At 31.8% G+C, this 19,925-nt stretch overlaps 1 protein-coding gene across 2 annotated transcripts; it reads right to left on the bottom strand.

The window, feature by feature from the left end:
- Positions 1-234: 234 nt before the first annotated feature.
- Positions 235-19,419, bottom strand: LOC133199632 (chitinase-3-like protein 1). 2 transcript variants are annotated; one of them, XM_061335484.1, is made up of 14 exons: positions 18,966-19,419; positions 11,402-11,474; positions 11,027-11,170; positions 10,852-10,869; positions 9,598-9,772; positions 9,175-9,427; positions 8,912-9,036; positions 5,743-5,866; positions 5,249-5,437; positions 4,970-5,092; positions 4,098-4,869; positions 3,807-3,863; positions 2,743-2,943; positions 235-299 (listed from the first exon to the last, which is right to left on the bottom strand). In XM_061335484.1, exons 1-13 carry the CDS (start codon positions 18,966-18,968, stop codon positions 2,756-2,758), a joined length of 2,244 nt encoding a protein of 747 aa, XP_061191468.1. In that variant the 5' UTR covers positions 18,969-19,419; the 3' UTR covers positions 235-299; positions 2,743-2,755. The 2 variants fall into 2 exon arrangements, with proteins under 2 accessions (XP_061191468.1, XP_061191469.1); XM_061335485.1 differs by lacking the exon at positions 3,807-3,863.
- Between the last annotated feature and the right edge of the window lie 506 nt (positions 19,420-19,925).

Raw genomic sequence — 19,925 nt, 5'->3', positions numbered from 1 at the left:
CTACCCATTATTAGAAAAATCGTTTAAAAAATCAGTTATTTAGAAATGTAATTAGATTTTTTAACTTGAGATTTCCTAAATTTGTTAATTTATATGAATTATGTAAAAAAAAGTTGCTTTAAAAGAGTAAATACGCTTTATTTTACTATGCTGCGCGAAGTATTGCGCAATGAAAACCCCAGTCGGCCCCCTTAAATATTCAATCTTTCTCACAGAAAAAAAAAACAAAGAAAAGATATGTATATAACAATTTTATTTCATAACAAGAGCAAAACCAAAAACATTTCCTTGACTTCAATCTGAAAATATAAAAAAAAACAAACTTTGCTTACATTGTAGAATACACTGTAAAAATTGCGCTTAGGAAATAAACTCTTCCATTACGTGTTTAGATCTAAACATGTTTGATTTTGTGTTTAACAACTAAACACTTGAGTCTTAATGTATTTAAAATCTATACGCGTTTAGATATTGAACATGTATTTTGTTTTAAATTCGGTCAAGTGCAGAGTTATCTTCCCGGAAATGATATATATTTGAACGTTTATAAGCGCGGTTGTCGAAACAAAGAAAGTCACAACAAAACAGTAAACGATATTTTCAAGGAAACCGGTGAGAATTTGAGTGACTGTGATCGCAGAAATAGTAAAATACACATGAAAGGCTTCTTGTTACTTCTACAGAGGGTATGTATGATTTTGTTTGAATAAAATTTATACATGAAGAGCAAGGTAAACAACATTGCTTTTTATATCCAGGATGTCTTTGGATGTCACATCATTGAGAGTAAATATTGAATCAAAAGATGCATAAATATCAATTAAAACATTTTTATTATATGCTCAATAGTTAATGTAAAACTTTAGCATGTTTAGTAAGGAGCACATACTGCTACTTAAATGCAACGTACGTTCTTTCTTACAGGTTAAATTTATTGGATAGCCGAGAGAAGGAACTTCAAAATTCATTTCTGTTAATGGATGTGGAAGATGGATTATATATACTGCCAGAGAAAATACTTTCAAGATTATCGATACTCTTCTGTTTTGTTTACATCACGGCGGCTTTAAAATAGTGAACCGTATTCCATCACATTGTAAGAAGCACACCATACAATGTACATTTGTACCTGGAGTCTGAAGACTGAATTGTATATTGTAAATACAATATTAACTTTGTATTGTGTTACTGTCTTAAAATGCAAACAATTCAACAGCTGGGCGTTTCTAGCTCTTTAGATACAAAAAGGATGATATGTCAAAACTTCTGTAAGACTGTACAAAAAATGAAAATCATTCACAGAAGAAAGGAGTTCCGCCGAACGATGATTCCGTGAGAACACTTTGCTGTGTGTTAGTTTTTTTTTTAGCATTTTAATATGATGTTTATAACTAAATAAAACTTATAATGGACACGCCTGTTATATTTTCAGTTTTCTTGCAGATCCTTGTTTAAAACATTGAAGTGTTTAGGTTCTAAACGCAAATCTAAACCGTTAAGAATTGTGTTTAAAATCTAAACATGTAAGCATTTAGGTTCAAAATACTTTCCATTACGCGTATTGAAATCAAACATGTTTAGAATTTAAACGCATTAAAAAAAGTGTGACAAGCTTGTGTTTAGAAATGTGTCTATCATCTAAACAAATTTTTTACAGTGTAGGCTGGGAGTGTATGCTGGGAATTTGATAAGATCTAACCCACGTGTTTGATCTGGAAGATATAATTATCTTCCTTGAATATGTCTCTGTTTCTAAAAGAAAATGATTTGTTATCCTTAAGTAGGGGAATATTTAATCAACTGCGAGAAATAATTAGGGAAATTAATTGTCATATTTCTCAAACAGGATTTTTACTAGTAATTTAAAATTTCAACGTAAATCTCATCCATATTTTGTTCTATGCAAGCAGTTTGTACCTTTTCTCATGCTAATAATAACAGTGTTACCTATCATATTTTTGCAAATAAATAAATAAAGCACTCTGTCAGGGAGATGTTCTCTTACCAAAGTCTTAAACCTAAACCCCTTCCTTGATGTTTTATGTGCCTTAATCGGACGATTTATTAATCTGATACATAAAATTTTCTCCATTGACAGCAATAAAGGAAATTTTTGTATCGCTTTATTTGATTAGTCAATAATTCAAACTTTCAACCAATCAGATAAAGCCAAACGAAAGCATCAAAACATCTTCAATCTGCTTGTATAAAACAAAATATGGATGTGATTGACGTGGAAATCTTAATTTTTTAAAGAAAGAATATGCTCTTACAATTTTTTTAATTCAAAAAAGGGGTGGGTATCTATTCTCACTTCAGGTGCCTGTGCTCTTTATATAAACATGACATTCGCTGATAAGGATAAAATCAGAAGTAAACAAGAGATTAGCAGAACATTCTACACCATGATTTTTTTTCTCATGAAAAATGAAGCAATAATTCAAAGATCTTTTGTAGTTTAAAGAAGGATAAAACTAAGGAAAGTTAAATATGTTCAATACTTTTCAAAATACTTTTCAAATTTTAAAGATTTAAGTAAATCAAGACAAAACAAAAACATTGGGTTTTATTTGTATTGTTATTAAAATGTGGATTAAGATTTTTAATTTAAACTTTCCTTATTGACTGGAATGCTATTTTGAAAATTTGAATCAATTACCATAGATCAAATTCAAACTTTACAGTGATACATGTAGCAATGTTCTCTTAGAAATATTACACATATTCAAAGCACAAGCTTACATTTTCCCCTGGACTATTTCCTCGGCGGACTGACACAGTTTACAGCTGTGATCCAATCACATATCTGTTTCCGTGGATTGTAATACAAGTCCTTGGGGCATTTGTAATGAAACGTTCTCTGGCTTTGGCACACGTAATACTTTGAACAGTCGTTAACATCTGTGTAATAACCATTTCTTCTTCTTCGACAATTGAAATAGTCTGTAATTGAAAAAAATAGTTTACATAAAAGATTAACGCTTGCTATTTAATTGTTCAAACCTCAAATTATTCTGCTGCCAGAAGTACTGATAAAATTTCTCGACCCAAATAAATTTTTTAAAAAAATATTCTATTTACAGATTTATAGTAAAGTATTTGACCAATAGACATTTTTTGTTCAAGTTTAATTCGAACTGATATGGTTTGTAACTTGCATACATGTCCCTAAAGAAAATGCAGATAAAATATGAATGATTTTTTTCATTAAAGCTACGGCGATAATTGCTAAATTTTTAACCTTGACTAAAAGGGTATTAGTTAATTTTGATACATTAATCTTTCGATAAATAGAGACATGAACCAAACACCCTTACAGCAATAGACGAGGGAAACAAACAATACAAAGAGCATTCATGCTATACAGAAGCTTGTTCTCTAGAAAGATGTCTTTTTTCTAAATGAAAGAAAATATTCTTCGACAATAATTTTTAACATACAATAAACTGTTTCGATAGCAATAAAGATATTCAGAATTATTTCTTTAAAAATTATACCTACATATAAACTGATTGCCATTCGAGTATATGGATTAAGAAACATTCTTGCATACAAGTTTTTCCTTGTAGAGAAGGCTATAATGATGCGGACATTTTTAGGGCTTAAATTCTCTTAACTATTCGAGAAATAGGAAATAAGATATTCATGAGACTAACTAATGTATCTGTATTTTATGACCAGTGATTTGTGCATTGCAGGCTATCTAAAACAGTGTCCAGGTGTGCATTATACTTTGACCATCAACTTATGCTTTCCATATTCCAAATTCGTGCTCTGAAATTTTACGCATATTATTTCCAACTTACAAAAATAGGGTGGGTAAATTTTCCTTTCAGTTATATGTAGCCAAAGGGGAGATTTCTCTGCAAGAGAGAGACTATCATACACATGATGGCTCAAAACTGGTAATCATTCAATTGTCATATTGTAATTTTTGAATTTACCGGGTGGTAGTAAATACAAAAATTACAATATGACAATTAGTTGTCATATTGTAATTTTTATATTTACTACCACCCGGTAAATTCAAAAATTACAATATGACACAATCACAACAAGACAGCGAAACAAAATTGTATCCAAATATTATCACTTACTTAGAATACCAGTGCGTGTAAGTACTAGGTTGACTTGCTCCAGTCCTCTTGGGATTGGAGTCTCTATTGTTGTAGTTCTTCTAGTCGGAATTATCTTATTCAATCTCGGGGGTTTTCTAGTTTCAGCTGTGGGTAATGGTTGCGGTGTTACTTCCCTCGCTGTAGTTCTAAACCCCCTCCCTGTTTCCCGTGTCGAGGTTTCTGGTTGAAAACCTCTTTTTAAAGATCGGAAAGAGAAAGGGTTCTTTTTGACAATGACAGTAAATTTTATATGTTTCATGGTGGTCATTTCTCGAGCAGTTTGTCCTGTTGTTGTCTGCATTACAGGATTCGGTGTGGGTCTTGGTATTATAATGGTGATATTGTTTGGCGGAGGAACTGATGAAACCAATATGTTCGGTGGTGTCACAATCGGCGGTAGCACGGTGTTAATAATGGGCGGTAATGTCGTTGGTTCCTCTTTGGTTGTGGTTGCTTCTGTTGTGGTTGCTTCTGTTGTTGTGGCTTCTGTGGTGGCCACCTCTGTGGTGGTCACCTCCATGGTGGTCACCTCTGTGGTTGTTGCTCTCGTGCTTGTAGCCATTGTGGTTGATACTATTCTTGTGGTTGTTGTAGATGGAAAATTAGATAAACGATCTGCTTCTAATGTTTCAGATATAACAGAGGTCAAAGGATAAGTGCTAGAGGATGTTGAACACATTTTGTTGAAGTCATCAAGAGACAAGGACCAAACCATGCTTCCTCCATATCCTTCTTGTAGGATCCATTTTGCCTTAAATTGGAAAAAAAAATCAACAAATTTAGAATAGAATTTGAAGTTTATTTCTTGTCACTGTGGTCTGCTCTCGAATCAAACTTATTCAATAACTCACCTTATTCTTTACACTGTAAATGTCATCATATCCCACCCACGTGTTCCCAGTGACGTAGTAAGGCACGCTTTGCTCCTCGTCTCTGTGTATTTTTCCTTTTCGTCTGTCTTGCATTTGACAAACCTGTTTAGAAATATAAACATTCAAATAAAAGACATAAAACAATATCTCAAAAAACATTAAGGTTTATATTGTCAAACGCAGTTAGGGTTCTATCATCGTACATTTTTCTTGTTTCAAATAAGTTACTGTCTTCTGAAAACTGATCGAAGCAATTACTTCGTAATAAGACAGAAATCCGGTTTCTCTTGTATACTGCCCTGGACGTCCTGGGGCTACAGCTGACGCTCCAATGTTCCGGTCATTTCGAGGATCCGCCAATGTGAACGTTCTTCCGTACGTGGCTATTCCAATGTTAAGTTTATCTCTGGGTGCACCATTCTGTGTCCAGTACTTAGCGGCCCAGTTCTGATAATCGATTACCATAGTCAGGTTAAAACATTATTTGATTTTTGGTTATTCTAAAGAACTATTTAATTGCATGTATTTATATATAAAAAATAATAATGAAACTAACAAGTTCTATTCGAATCAAGTTTATTTATAAAGTAAAAATTTTATTTCAGATGACATTATTTAAAATAATAACTGTACAAATATGAATAATAGAATGATGGTGTCGATGTTACGTTTTCGAATGCATTTTCAAAATGAAATCAAAAGTAATAAAAATCCGAATTTAGAATTATAATTTCGCTTGATTCCTATTTTACCGTGTTCATTGTCCTTTGGGTCTCTGTTTCTGACCGGCGACTGTACAGGGGGCTGTTATGACCCACCGTGCTCTCCCAACCACCGTGAAAATCATACGTCATCAGATTTATAAAATCAAGATGCCTGGAAAAAAATTAAAGAGTTTCAAAAAATTGTTGATTTTTTTTTTATAAATCATAATTTTTTCATGGCTACTACTGGGAAATATGAATGCTTTATAATTCTAACAGAAAAGCGTTTACAAATCATTTAAACTGTAATGAGATCGTGTTATGTGACATTTGACATGCAAGTATTTGTGTATTTCATCGCATTATTTTCTAGTGTATCTTAAACGTGTAAATAAAAGTGCTTATTATATATTTGTTATATAATACAGGATTTTTGCATCCCTGATATGAACACAGGCACGCGGCCTTTAATACATTCCCTGTATCAGCACCCTTTATTTCACCCTTTATCACACCCTGTAATACACCTTTCCGGAACATCTTTGTATTTTTCATTCGGAGTATTTCGGATCTTTTTCGCTTGGGAGCAGACGATAGTTAAGTAAACAATGGACAAACGAACACCAAGAGAGATTGAAATGGGGGACAGAGTTTTAGAATCGTTAGCAAGGAGAATATTTCCTCAATAAACAACTACAGCACTGCATCTATCAACGAACAAAAAGGTATGTCAGATCTACTGAGCAACTTTTTCAAGGGAAAAACAACGGATGCAGCAGAGGAAATGAACTATGATCTTGGTGGGCTTGAAAATGTTCTCCAAGAAAGTGGGAACTATGAATTCAATAATGATATTATTAACAATATGTCTGCAAATGCATCAGTTCCATTTCCCCAGCTTAAAGGCTTATTCACCAGTTCCACCATTAATGGAAATTAATTTCTGTAAAGAGTAAACTGAAAACAAAGAAACTTCACAGAGAAGAGTTGAAGCAATGTCCTGTCTTACTGTTAATGTTGTTAATTTAATTTTTACTTCATTAAATATGTTGTTTCATTCAACATTATGTAGTTATTATTACTTTAATTTTTATTGGCCATTAAACTTAGAAATATTTTAAAAACAGATATACAACAAAAACAGATAAGAAATGCATATCTATTTTAATTATGGGCAAAGTTTGAAATTTTCAAATATATAATAAAAACAACAATACATTAAAAAATCTGTATTACACCCCATATCAACCCTCGACCAATATCAGCCCTCTGGCCTTCGACCCTCGGGCTGATATTGGAGTCTCGGGTTGATATGGGGTGTGATACAGATTTTGCCATGTATTATTCTCTCTATATATTTTTTTACACGGAAATCTGCCTACATGTGGAAAACATATGACCAACTGCCTCATTTATGAAATTAATGAATAAAATTCATTCCAAAACATAAGTATTTTACGATAAAGAGCCACGTGGAAAAGGCGTCACAAAACTCTCTGCACTGGTGATATTTTTTATCTTTGATTTTTGAGTGATAAAATTATTGATTTATTTAGGGGGGGAGGGGTCATAAGATGTTTTTGGTATATGGTATGAAAATACGCTCTAGCATGTGTTCATCATTTTATTTTGATTGTCCATATCATTATGTTATTGGGTTCTCATACAACACGATCTTTTTCATAATACTGAATTTTGTATATCGTAGTGTTTGACTTTGTATATCACTCATCGACGCAAACCACGGTTTTGAGTCAACAAGATGATAGAGAGAATCGATGTGAATCGCCCGTGGGTTACCGACGATGTATATCACTTCGTTACAAGTGTATATAGGTATGGAACTCCTAAACTGCTATAAATGTAGCGAAAAATATATAGATTGGGACGATATTTGATCATTATAAGCTGATACTTTGACATTGTGCTGATACTGTCTCTTTTGATGTTGATTCATGTACATGCAGTTCATTACGATGACACTTGGACTTAAAATTATCCTGATTTCCCGTCATAATATGATAACACTGTGACATTATTTCCCGACACTTTGTTATTGATTACACTTTGTCTTCATTTTACTGATACCTCTACATTGTAATGATAACGAATCTTATTCTCATATTGAAAAACAGTGTAGAGAAGATACAATATATGTACTAGTTGTATAAACAATATAATATACAAAAAATATTACATGCCTGAAGAAGAGAAAACAGAGTATAAGTAACCAAGAGAGATAACTCTGTCAGTTACATGTACGATAACGCTTTGACATTACCGGTATATTCTTATTGGTTGTAATTATATGGTGAAACCTTGACATTATTTGATGATACTTCTTCTTATATGATGATGCTATATAAAATAATGATAATTTGTTAGTTTCTTGTGTAGTTGGTTTTGGTGAAATAATTTAAGTCGAAACTTCCAGAAAGCAAGACAGGAGTTTCAACACATGTGGAAAAACATAATGGATTTGCAATGTACTATTTAGAATACAAAAAGCTTCAAATTCTTATACAAACAGATTACAAACCAAATTCTTATACAAACAGATAAACTAATATCTATCTTTTTTTTCTCATTGAAAATGCTCATTAACATGTTTTAGCTCCTGCTTCTCCAATATGTGCAGCATATTTTCCATCAATGTTAAAATAGTCAATAGTCTTGCTTTCCGAATGTTTGTGTACATTGTAATAAACATTTCATTTAAAAAAAATTACCAGAAAATAAAAAAAACACGTATAGAGTATCATTATATAAAAGCAGCAATTTAAAATACAGACGTATCTACATATATCAAATGGCTATCAAACAATAAAGTATCAGCATTTAATTACATGTATAACGATGAAATATCAGCATATAATTATGACAAAGTATCAATAGAATAAGACAACAAGGTACATTTATTAGCAAATATTGGAGAAGTATCATCATATGAAAGGGAGGTATCAACATATAATGCAGAAGTTTCATCACAAATTGAATGACATCCACATTGTGGAATTAGGTTTATCAGTATAATAGCACGTTTGTGATCATTTCTAATATGTACGTAATGTTTCATATGTTTCATATATAATAAGTAATGTGTTTTTATTGACATTTGAAATAATTGATTTTTTAAATTTAATCTGATACTTTATAAAAAAAAAAAAATAAATATATTTACAATCGTCAATCTACAGTCTTATAAAATTGGACATACTTAGCTAGAGTCTTTATATCGTAAGCCTGGTCCACGAGTTCTTTACTGGTAGGTACAGCGGCTGACAGAAGAAGGCGTGGTTTACCTGATTGCTGAGCTTCACGATCAAACGCCTCCCGTAACAGCTTTAAAAAAAAACAGAAAATCAAAAATGGTTTCATTAAATTTTAGATTTTTTAAAGATGACATCTTTTTTAAATCCTTGTTTGGAAAGTTTAGACAAAAGGATGTTGTTTATTATGTCTCAATGAAGTTATGGTTACCTTGACCAACTTAGCGAAATTCTCTTTATCCTCTGGCCTCCCCCCGCGTCTTGTGGGGTACTCCCAGTCTAAGTCTAACCCATCAAAGCCGTATTTTCTCAGAAAATCAATGGCTGAATTCACAAAGAGCAGTCTACTCTCAGTGGAAGCTACCATTGGAGAAAATGCCTTACTACCAGCGTTCCAACCTCCAACAGCTAATAACGTCTTCAACTCTCTGTTTTTATTTTTCAGGTTATTAAATCTTTCATACCTGAAAAAAATATTGTAATTTTCAGTCATAGGAAGTAGAGACTAGTGACGATCTATTACAATATACCAGTATTCATAAAACTAGTAAGTGGGTATACCCGGTACAAGAACGTACCATTTCGCTTACCATGTTTTATCCTAAAATCGTTATTGTTAACTTAATATTCTTACATTAGTGGATCGTTCCATTCGCTTGTCTCTATCTGAGCACCTTCTAGTTTGGCAAAGGCGTATATCAAGTGGCTGCACAATTCGGGCCTAATGTCTTCAGGGGTAAATCGAGCCGGGGCCTCTCTGTACTGCGCCCAGTTTGTATAATAACACACTCTTCTATGTTTCTTTGTTGCTGCATTGTAATTTTATATACGTATAACATGTGCATGTGTCCAACTTAATGATAAATATGCTGACCCATAAGGTGGTTCTTGTGTCAGTTCTCTCAATCAGCAATTACGTCACTTAAACAATTCACAAAAATGCTTTTAAATTCACTAAATAAAACTTCTTACAATGCTTTTCATTTTTGTCATAGAGATGCAGAGATCATAAAAAGGAATTATTTTACGCGAGGATTATCATAATCCTCGATAACTTTTTTTAAGGAATGTGAATTAACCAACAACCTAATATTATGTTATATTAGGTATTATATATTCTTTTGTTACAAAATGGATCAACATGTACAATACAAATTATCTCTGAAGGAAAGTAGGAATGCATGCATTTGAAAAAATTAAATTTTTGTACAAAGACCTCATTTTATAACACTACTTAGTGGTATAAAACATTAATTATTTTTGCAATGTAAAGCATCTTATAAACAGGTAAATGCTCTGTAAATAACGTTGACAATTTGTATAAGATATATTTACTGATTTACTCCTAAACCTATTTTTATAAGGAGCAAAAAAAATCCTATTGTATTTAAAATCATAAATTGAAATTTGCTGATAGGAATGAATTTAATTCTTAACTACATTTATGCCTAAGTAAATGATGTGTCATCCTAAGAATTATCTTTTCCTTATGCATTGAAGGAAGTATTTAATAGTTATGAACCTTTGAATATAAACTCAAATGACTTCTAAATCAAAAAAAGATAGTACTTATTTCATTTCATCATTATCGAAATGATAGAAAGTGATCAGAAATAAATTTGGTTTTTAGACAATACTGAGCATATCAACACGGCTTAAGAATCGACCCCATTAACATTTAAAAACTGGCTATCAGTTGTAACTACCATTAAAATCTCTTGTAGCAGAATTGTGTGGCTGTAATAGATAAATGAACATATTTAGAAGACTTCAAGAAAAAGTGTTTCCAAAAAATACTCTATTCAAATAGTGCCATATAAATGTACACTGTGATTTTAATCGTAATATAGTCGTTACATAAATCGTCACTCTGCAATACAATGTTTACCTTCAACTGAATTTCCATCTGTAATTGCAAAAAATAATAATAATAATAATAAAAATAAAAATATACATGTACTATTTATCGAAATAGAAATAATCAGGATATCAACATCGTAAAGTAAACAATATCCATGACACCAAAATGAAAATCAATATAGTAGCTGTACAAGGAATCTAACCACAAACGGTGGGGGATTCATCCGACCCGTCCAAACAGTTTGTATCTTTGTCACAGGTCCATTCTGAAGGAATACAGGTCCCATTACCACAACGAAATTCATTTAATCTGCATACTGTCCCTTGTCGGGCGTTAAAGCTAAAAACTGACCGATAAAATAAACAAAAATTCAATTTTTGATTTGTATAACACAAGATATGACACAATCAAATAAAAATAGGTAAGATTGCATAAATTGAACATTTTTAAATTTCATTTTATTATAAATTTGAAGAAACTGGTGACATAGGAATTTTTAAAAAAGTTTTTCACTTTTCATTCTTTTTTTTTGAACATTTTGTTTTCAATATATTTCATATTCATAAAATTTTCTCACTTGGAGGTTGTCCTAAAACATGGTAAAGTTCACATAAAATCACGAATAGTCTGAGGCAACTGTGTATAAGTTTCTGAAAATATGAAAAAAACGAAATACGATGATATAAAACTCTTAACGTAACACTGGATCAACAGACAACATATTCTCCTTCTATATAATGTACGTCTAGTAGAACATGATCCGTTAATGTTTATGTTTAACTAAAATTCGCACGCATTGGGTAGATTTTTGTTTTTACATGCAAACAAAAAAAAAATAAACTTCGATTTAAAAATGAAGATAACGAACAGTGATCGATCTCAAAAATTCTACAAACAATACAAATCTGTGAAAAGGGCATGAATCACGGACTCCCAGGAATTACAGAGGTGGGATCAGGTGCCAAGGATGAGTAAGCATCCCCTTTCGAGCGGTCACACCCGCCGTGAGCCCTGTGTAATGATCAGGTAGAGGAATATTCTGTAGTCGAATTTAATATAAAAACAAAGGCCTAACAGTTTTACTCAATATGTCAGACAAAATACGACCCAGTGATAGGTTACACCTGTATATTTGCTTACATGGTCATTATAACCACCATATAATTTACAAAATGCTGACTTTAAACAAGATCGTTGAAATTCCTGTTGCATCATCTTATGTGTCAGTAGCCTGCCTCGTTTTAAAAATTGATCGTACTCAAACATGCCCTTGGGTAACGAATAACTTTGAAATCATAAACACCATAAGCAAGTGGTCGAGGAATATTACTACACAAATAAGGAAAGTTGATGATGAAAAGTCATCTCGTTTGTCATACAATTTAGTGGTTAGTTGGCCCTTATTGTCTCGAGTCAATAAATGTATGTGGAAGACTGTGGTGTCTTTTAATTTCGAATATTCCGTTTACCTGATTAATACATAGGGCTCACTATGGGTGTGTCTGATCGACAGGGGATGCTTACTTCTCCTAGGCACCTGATCCCACCTCCAGAATTTTTGGGTCCGTGTTTTATGCCCTATTCAGATTTGTATTGTATGTAGGTTTTCTCGCGATTGATCATTGTTCTTTATCTTCAGCTGCGTCGTTTTCCAAGATGTCTTTATAATGTCCACCAAAGTTATTTTTTAAAAAAAATGCAGAGATATATAAGATGAACTTTTGAGAATTTTAAACATCGTAGAAAATTTACAATTTCTTAACATTTCAGGAATTTGATATTACACCATGTACAACCAAAATAAATCCAAAATTATATATCTGTTAATATTTTCTTGTTTGTATCATGTGTCCTTAACATTAACTTTTTTTCTGATTTTGAATTAAAACAAATATCATATGAAATTCATCCTACATACAATCGCGTGCCATAAATGAGTTCGCAAAATGGCTGCTTTAGTGATTTTGTAAGCAATAAATATAAAATAAAAATGATTTTACAAATTAACCACGACATACCCGTATAAGATTTCCGGCATAACAACTCGTACGACTTAATCATTTTTTAAATTGCAAATAAAATTGAATTATTCTTCTTTGATAAACAATTATCGTCTGCTTAGCGACATGGCACCCCATGGCAAAGAGTTGACGACAGAGCAAAAAGAAATAATTCTACAGATGTTTAACAAGAGTTATTCAAGCTACAAAATACAGGATGTAATAGGAATAACAAGGGTTATTCAAGCTACAAAATACAGGATGTAATAGGAATACATGCAAGAACCATTCAAAAATTTCTGAAACGTGTGCGTGATCGAGGAAATGTTGAAAATATACCACGAAGTGGAAGGAGAAGAAAAACGACAGTGCCTGATGCGGAGTGTGAAAATAAATAGAAGGCAGACCCTTAAAGACGGTACAAGCAGATTTAATGCAAGAACTGGGTGTGGTGTGTCCTTTAGGACTGTAAAAAGACGACTGAATGACGAAGGGTACAAACGTTATGTTGTTTCAAAGAAAACTACAGCCTCTCGGACAAATCGTGCAGGCAAAAACTACACTGCACAGTGGCTAATCAGTGGGCATCTATCATATTTAGCGATGAAACGAAAATCATGGTATGAAATAACAATGAAGTACATGTATGGAGAAAAGTAGACGAAAGATTAAGACCGGAGTGCCTTTGTTTGCATGGTGATAGGGATACGACATGTCGAGCATCCGTCATGTTCCGGGGCTGTATTTCGTTTCATGGGGTTTGGTACTTTGAACGCTGTAGATGGTAACATGAACAGTGAGAAGTATATTGAAGTTTTGGAAGGGTGTCTTTGACCCGTGGTCGCTAAAATCATTTTACAAATCGCCGTTGGGTTTTTCAAGAGGATAATGCTCCGTGTCATGTGACCGCCAGATCAAATGAATGGAAACAGAATAACAATATAGTAACACATCCCTGGTCCCCACAAAGCCCAGACATTAACATTATTGAAAATGTATTGAAAGTATTGAAATTACATGTGCAAAGGGGAGCGAAGGAGATAAGAAAAGCAAAGCTGATGATCTGAAACTACTTTAGTAGTTGTTCAAGACACTTGGAGTAATCTCCCATTGGTTTACATTCATTGCCTATATCAAAGTCTTTCAAAAAGTATTACGTTCTCGGGGACATATTACGAAGTATTAATCAAATAAGGTAGGCGATTTTATCTTTTATTGAAAAACAATACAAACCAATTTTTTGAATAACAAAATTTAATGACGTTACGTCGTCCATTTTGCGAACTCATTTATAGCACACGATTGTATACTAAACTTTGGAAATTTTAACTCACAAAAACTTCTAGTGTCAGCATGCAAATTATCAATACCTGTACTTGTTATATATTTGTTTATGAGTGTAGGAACATCATTTTGTAATCTGTACTTAATTGTTTGTATTATTTTTTTTTCAGACATTAGCTTTTCCTCATCAAATTTACATTTCTTTTTCTTTTTATAGATTGTAAAACATACAAAAGGTATCAATCAATCAAAATTATTGCTTGAAAATTATCTGATTTTAAAAACAGAACTATAATTTTTTTCTTTTTAACAATCCCGCAATATGAATTCAAATGATGCGTGCCTTCGATCAAAATCTAATTGGCTTACTCCAAAATTGTTATTCAAAATGCAGTGCAGTAATCTTTAGTTAAATTTTGGGGCATTATTTTCGTACATTTATTATATCTTAGAGATATAATTTTTCCCCAATCAAAATTAGCAGTTTTAAGTTTTAAAAATGTTGTCCTACTATGATTCTTATAACAGTCGATGGAATTTTATATTTATGAGTGCACAGTAATAAAAAATGCTTTTCAAAATGTATTGACTTTTGTAAATTGCTTTCAGACGAATATAGTCATTACATGTTAATTTTTACATTTACATTTTTACATTAATTTATGAAAAATCAAATAGATTTGCATGCTCCTTTATTTGTATAAGCAAATGTCAATTTTAGACGTTATTTTTTTTTTATCAAAACATTTTAAAAATTCATTGTCATCAAAATTGAGATCGAAATGTTATTTCTTATCCAAATTTCAAAACAAACACGAATAGTTTTTGCTTTAAAATAAGAGTTGTATCACGTATACTCTGAAGTGCAATATTGTTTCCTTTTTAACATAGATTAAAAGTATGAGAGATCAATCTCATTAATCCAGTAAGCAAATCGAATCGTGAACAAGGCAATTACACGGACTCCTGGAAACACCAGAGGTGGAATCAGGTGCCTATGAGCAGTAGACATCCCCTGTCGATCGTCACACCCGCCGTGAGCCCTTTTTATTGATTAAGTAGACGGAGTACTCCGTAGTAGTGTTTTAAGTATAAATCAATGACCTAACAAATGGTATGAAACAGGTTAGACAAAATACGAACCACGTTTACGTTGTATTTACAAACAAGTTCATTATAACGACCAGAGACTTTGGGAAAAGCTGATTTACAACAAGGTTGTTCAACTCCTTGTATCATCAACTTATTTGTCAGTAGCTTGCCTTGGTTTAAAAATTGATTTTACCCAGGGCATGCTATTGCGTATAAATAAGCTGGGAGACCTAAAAACTATATGATGATGATTTAGGAATATTACTACATAAATAAGGGAAGTTGACGATGAAAATGCTGAAGTCATTCCGTTTGTCCCCCAGCTTATTCGATATTCAAGAGCATTTGATGCTCACTCTCCCTATTATTAGTTTTTTTCTAAATCGATCACTGTTCTTATATTCACCTTTTTCATACAGTTTAGTTATTAGTTTGCCATTATTGTCTCTAGGTAGTAAAAGATCCAAATTTGAAACAGATTTGACAGATTATGTGGTCTCTCTTAATTTTTACTTCGAGTTTACTGGGATATATTGAGTCAACATATAAATAAAAGTGATTTTTTAATCGATAAAATGCCGGCGATATATTTAATTGCTGAAGTGGAGGCCACTATTTTTTTTCTTTCTCATGTAGAAGTTTTTTTTTTTTAAATCTGTTTCATATAAATATAAAACAGGCCAGTAATAAAGGAGCACAATTTGTGTCGATCGGCTTTCCAACAGTCTGTTGGTAGACCTGGCCTCCAAAGACTGCATAGATATTATCAATAACAACTCGGCATCTTTTTGATATCAACTTTAGAGTAATCAGGTTGATTTTTTAACAAAGCTATTTTGTATAATACCTCTATACACTGACATGATCCTCGCATTGAAAGATATGAAAATTTATGAGATCCATTTTAATTGAGGAAAAGTTGTCTATGATATAAAAAAAATTGCTTTTCAATTGAGGAATGCTTGTGTAAAGCGAGGAAAATTCAAATGTTGAGAAAACCTTTCAAGAAAAAATATAACTTTAACTTTTTAAACATGAACCTTGACTCGGTACTTATACTTTCTATGTGAGGATTAGGTCATTGTATACTAACTTGTCACACTAGTATTGTTATAGTATGCTATAATTTACTGTTCATATACTAGTAGCAGACATTAGATTTTAGAGAATCCCTGACTAAGCTGTAAGATTTTAAAATTTTCCATACTTTATTTTAATTCAATGATAATTATTTCGGTAAGTGTGCAGCATTTGTTTATCAACTTTAAACATATGGTAATCATAAGTGATAAATTGCATATCAATGAAATACACTACACTGCCAGGTCACTTGGTTTGCGATTTTATTCAAAACACTGAATTTCCTTGAAGTTGTCTTGACAATAAAAGAATAAAGAACATCTCACTACGGATTAGTCTTTCTACCTGATAAATAGAGCTCACGCCGGGTATGACCGGGGATACTTACACCTCCTAGGCACCTGATCCCACCTCTGGAATTTCCAGGGGTCCTTGTTTTTTGCCTTGTTCACAGATTTGTATTATTTGAAGGGTTGTTTAATCGATCACTATTTCACTTCAATTTTTTTTTTTGAAGATATAATGAAATAACCAGAATTCCTAAGCGGAGATGGCATTTAATTGGAGAAATCTAAGAAACAACAAAGTAATGTCAGCAGTGACACCTGTTAATTGTATTTTCTGATCACCTGTCACACATGTACACACCTCGTTCATCTTACTTTGGGTCGACAGGTAAGTAACCGCTCTCATCATGTGTCTTCTCAGATCTAATGTTTTCTTGTTGTTTTTGTACTACTATTAATCCAATTATCAAATATTTGCATTGTTCTGCTTATTTATGCTTTTTGTGTTGGAACTCTCTCGAAGAATTCTTGTTGTGATGTGTTGACATTTTTCATTGTTATGATAACTAAATTTAATATCTGAAAATGCTTTGATGGAGATAACATAAATTAACAGAAAAACGTCATTTCTTTCTTTCTTTTTTTTTTTTTTTTTTTTTTTTTTTTTGAATGTCAGGAAAGAAAACGCCCTTGAAGGAATTAAATTTGACATTTTTTAAAGAATATTCTGGGAAAGTGGAGGATTTGTTAGATTAAAACAGGTTGATTCCTTTCTATTTTCATTTTTCTTTTTTAAATTTACATAAAAAATAATCTGAGTTTTTTTTTTTTTTTTTTAGAAAAAGTTCAGATTGTCCCAATCCCACCTCCCCCCTTTTCAGTTAAATTTCTTCTAAAAGATTGGCATCAAAATCTCATTACTTTAGAATGTAATGTATCCAAAGATTATGCTGACATGCGTTCAGAGTTTCACAACAGTCGAAAGTACATCCTATCATTTCAAAATGTACACGTAAACCATTAAATGTACATGGACATACCAAAAATGTTGGCTGCTTAAATGAAATATTACAAATTTATACTCCATTGTTTACGGAAAATTTATATTTTTGTTTTAGATTTTCAAATTCTGGACAGCCTTTAAGTATTTTACCATTACTACTATCGATTTTTATTTACCAAATTCTATTTTTAGTAAAGGACAGTTTGCAGACAGATAACTATATAAACGAAGAAACTTAAATTTTTTTTTTATCATGGATAGGAAAAATAGGGAATATGTAACTTTAAATTGACCTTAACAAAACTGCATTCAAAAAATGTATACAAAGGTTAAATTCGTTGTTTTCATTGCTATTATATCTTCAAAACGTACCCCTGCTTTCGAAATATTAAGTAGCCAGTACATTAAAGTCTTATTAATGGTGATTGGTATTACTTGCTCTTGTTTATATATCAATTACAAATAACCTTTCATAATGTTAATGAAACAAACTCTTTGTAATATCTAATATCAAGAGTTTTCTGATAAATCAGAAGTAAAAAATATATATTTATTGTTCATAACTGAATGTAAAGGGGAGCCATCAATTGCGTAATACTTGTTTTCTGCTTTTCGAGCTATGTACTTGATTTGAATGAATTTCAGATATCTTAATAGTAAGAAACATTATCAAAGTGCGCAATCTGTTTGGAAAGCAAGAAAATTTCTTTGGATAGCGTACAATTGGACTTTTTCTTTGAAATGTTAATTAGTTACTTGTTTACAAACACAAACATTTTTTCACAGTGATTAATAGCAGTTTCTTAAAAACAATATGCTGATTACTCTAATGAAACAAAAGTATAATAGCAGGAGTGCATATAATAATATTAAAGAATAAAAGTCCGAGCAGTAAGTAGTATGATATGCACGAAGTAGTTGTAATTTTGAACATCTTTATTACTAATTAACATTCTATGTTCCTCAAACAATAAGAAGGCAGCATGATGAATAATCAGAATTTTCTTTGAAGGTCCCGTTTACATTTGCACTAAATCTTTGACGTAAGTTTATTTTAACCTAAGTTAAAACAGAAAGTGCAGCCATCTTTAAAAAGTAAGAGGTTTTGTACAACAAAGTAATCCAAGATGAAAATAAAATATTTAATTGTTAACATTTCATTTTTTTTGCATTTGTTTCGATTTTCTGGAAAACTTTTGCAAGTGTAGTTCAAACCTGTAGTATGTTACATGAGCCTCTTTTAGTGAACGATTAAACTCAGATTATGTATTCAATCTATTTCAAACATATATACATGTATAATCACTGAATGGGGGATTGTTTTGATATACTACAGCATGATTGTGCGAGTAACAAATATGTTTAAAATGAATATTTTTCATATGAAATACTCACCATTTTAAATCCAGCTTATAAAATCTCCTATCGCTTTTTAAGAAAAATCCAATTATATTTACGACACACTTATCCTTAAAATAAGAAATTGCTGTTATTTTCTTGAGCACATCCCAACGTTTTAATTAGAAGCAAACTGATTTCTTATTGCCGGAAAACCATTATGGTGGCATAAAGAGAGTCCTTTAGCAGTATAGATGGCCCACACTATTCCGATAAGTCTAGCCCGAGGCCCAAACAACCAGTGTCACGGAGTAAGTGACAAATAAGTAAAACAATTACTACAATCAATAAAATTGTGCAAGGCCCACCAAAAAATGCATGTTATGAGAGGGTGGTGAAGTCTCAATTCCAATATATCTCATCAGGGAAAATCACATGTCAAAACTTGAAGTCTGTTCAAATATCAAAGAGAAATTATTAAGGAAAAAGAGTCAAAGTTGTCCGTGTTTTACATAAGAATTTTTTTCGTGTGACAGTAAATGTTGCACAATATTCCCCTAATGCCGTCCCTAGAATAAGTATAAATAACAAATTCGTGGCATTCTATACTCTGTAAATAATTCATCAAGTTTTGACAGAATTATCTTAAGTGAAAAGTAGTTATTGATTTATAATTGTGATATATTGCTCAAGCAATGTGTATATCATCATTTCAAGGTGAAAAGGTAACATGGTGAATATTATGTAATGGTGGAATAATTAACACATAGAAAAACGTCTAAAAGTTCTAGAGAAATCTAAATATCATGCTTTATGCAGATTTAATTACAATTAAGAGCTAAATGTTAAACATTCATCAATGTTGCACATTATTATGTTACGCTAAGTTCTAAATATATAACAAAAAGTGAAGATTTTTTTATCATTGGTATAGAGAAATTGTTGCCTAGCCTGTTCCTAAGGTCATTGTAAGACAAATCAGTTCATTATTTATTATGCTTCATTGCATTGTCGGTC

The sequence above is a fragment of the Saccostrea echinata genome, unplaced genomic scaffold (genome assembly GCF_033153115.1).
Source record: "Saccostrea echinata isolate AGI-Se365-2 ecotype Australia unplaced genomic scaffold, CSIRO_AGI_Sech_v1 ptg000034l, whole genome shotgun sequence".
Lineage (NCBI taxonomy): Eukaryota > Metazoa > Mollusca > Bivalvia > Ostreida > Ostreidae > Saccostrea > Saccostrea echinata.
This window is presented reverse-complemented; position numbering and strand designations above follow the sequence as displayed.

Coding starts and splice junctions, on each gene's coding strand:
- LOC133199632 (XM_061335484.1), bottom strand. Junction 5,867..8,911: donor GATATAAAGACTCTAGCTAA/GTATGTCCAATT, acceptor ATTTTTTTCCAG/GCATCTTGATTTTATAAATC. Junction 5,438..5,742: donor CCCAAAGGACAATGAACACG/GTAAAATAGGAA, acceptor ATCGATTATCAG/AACTGGGCCGCTAAGTACTG.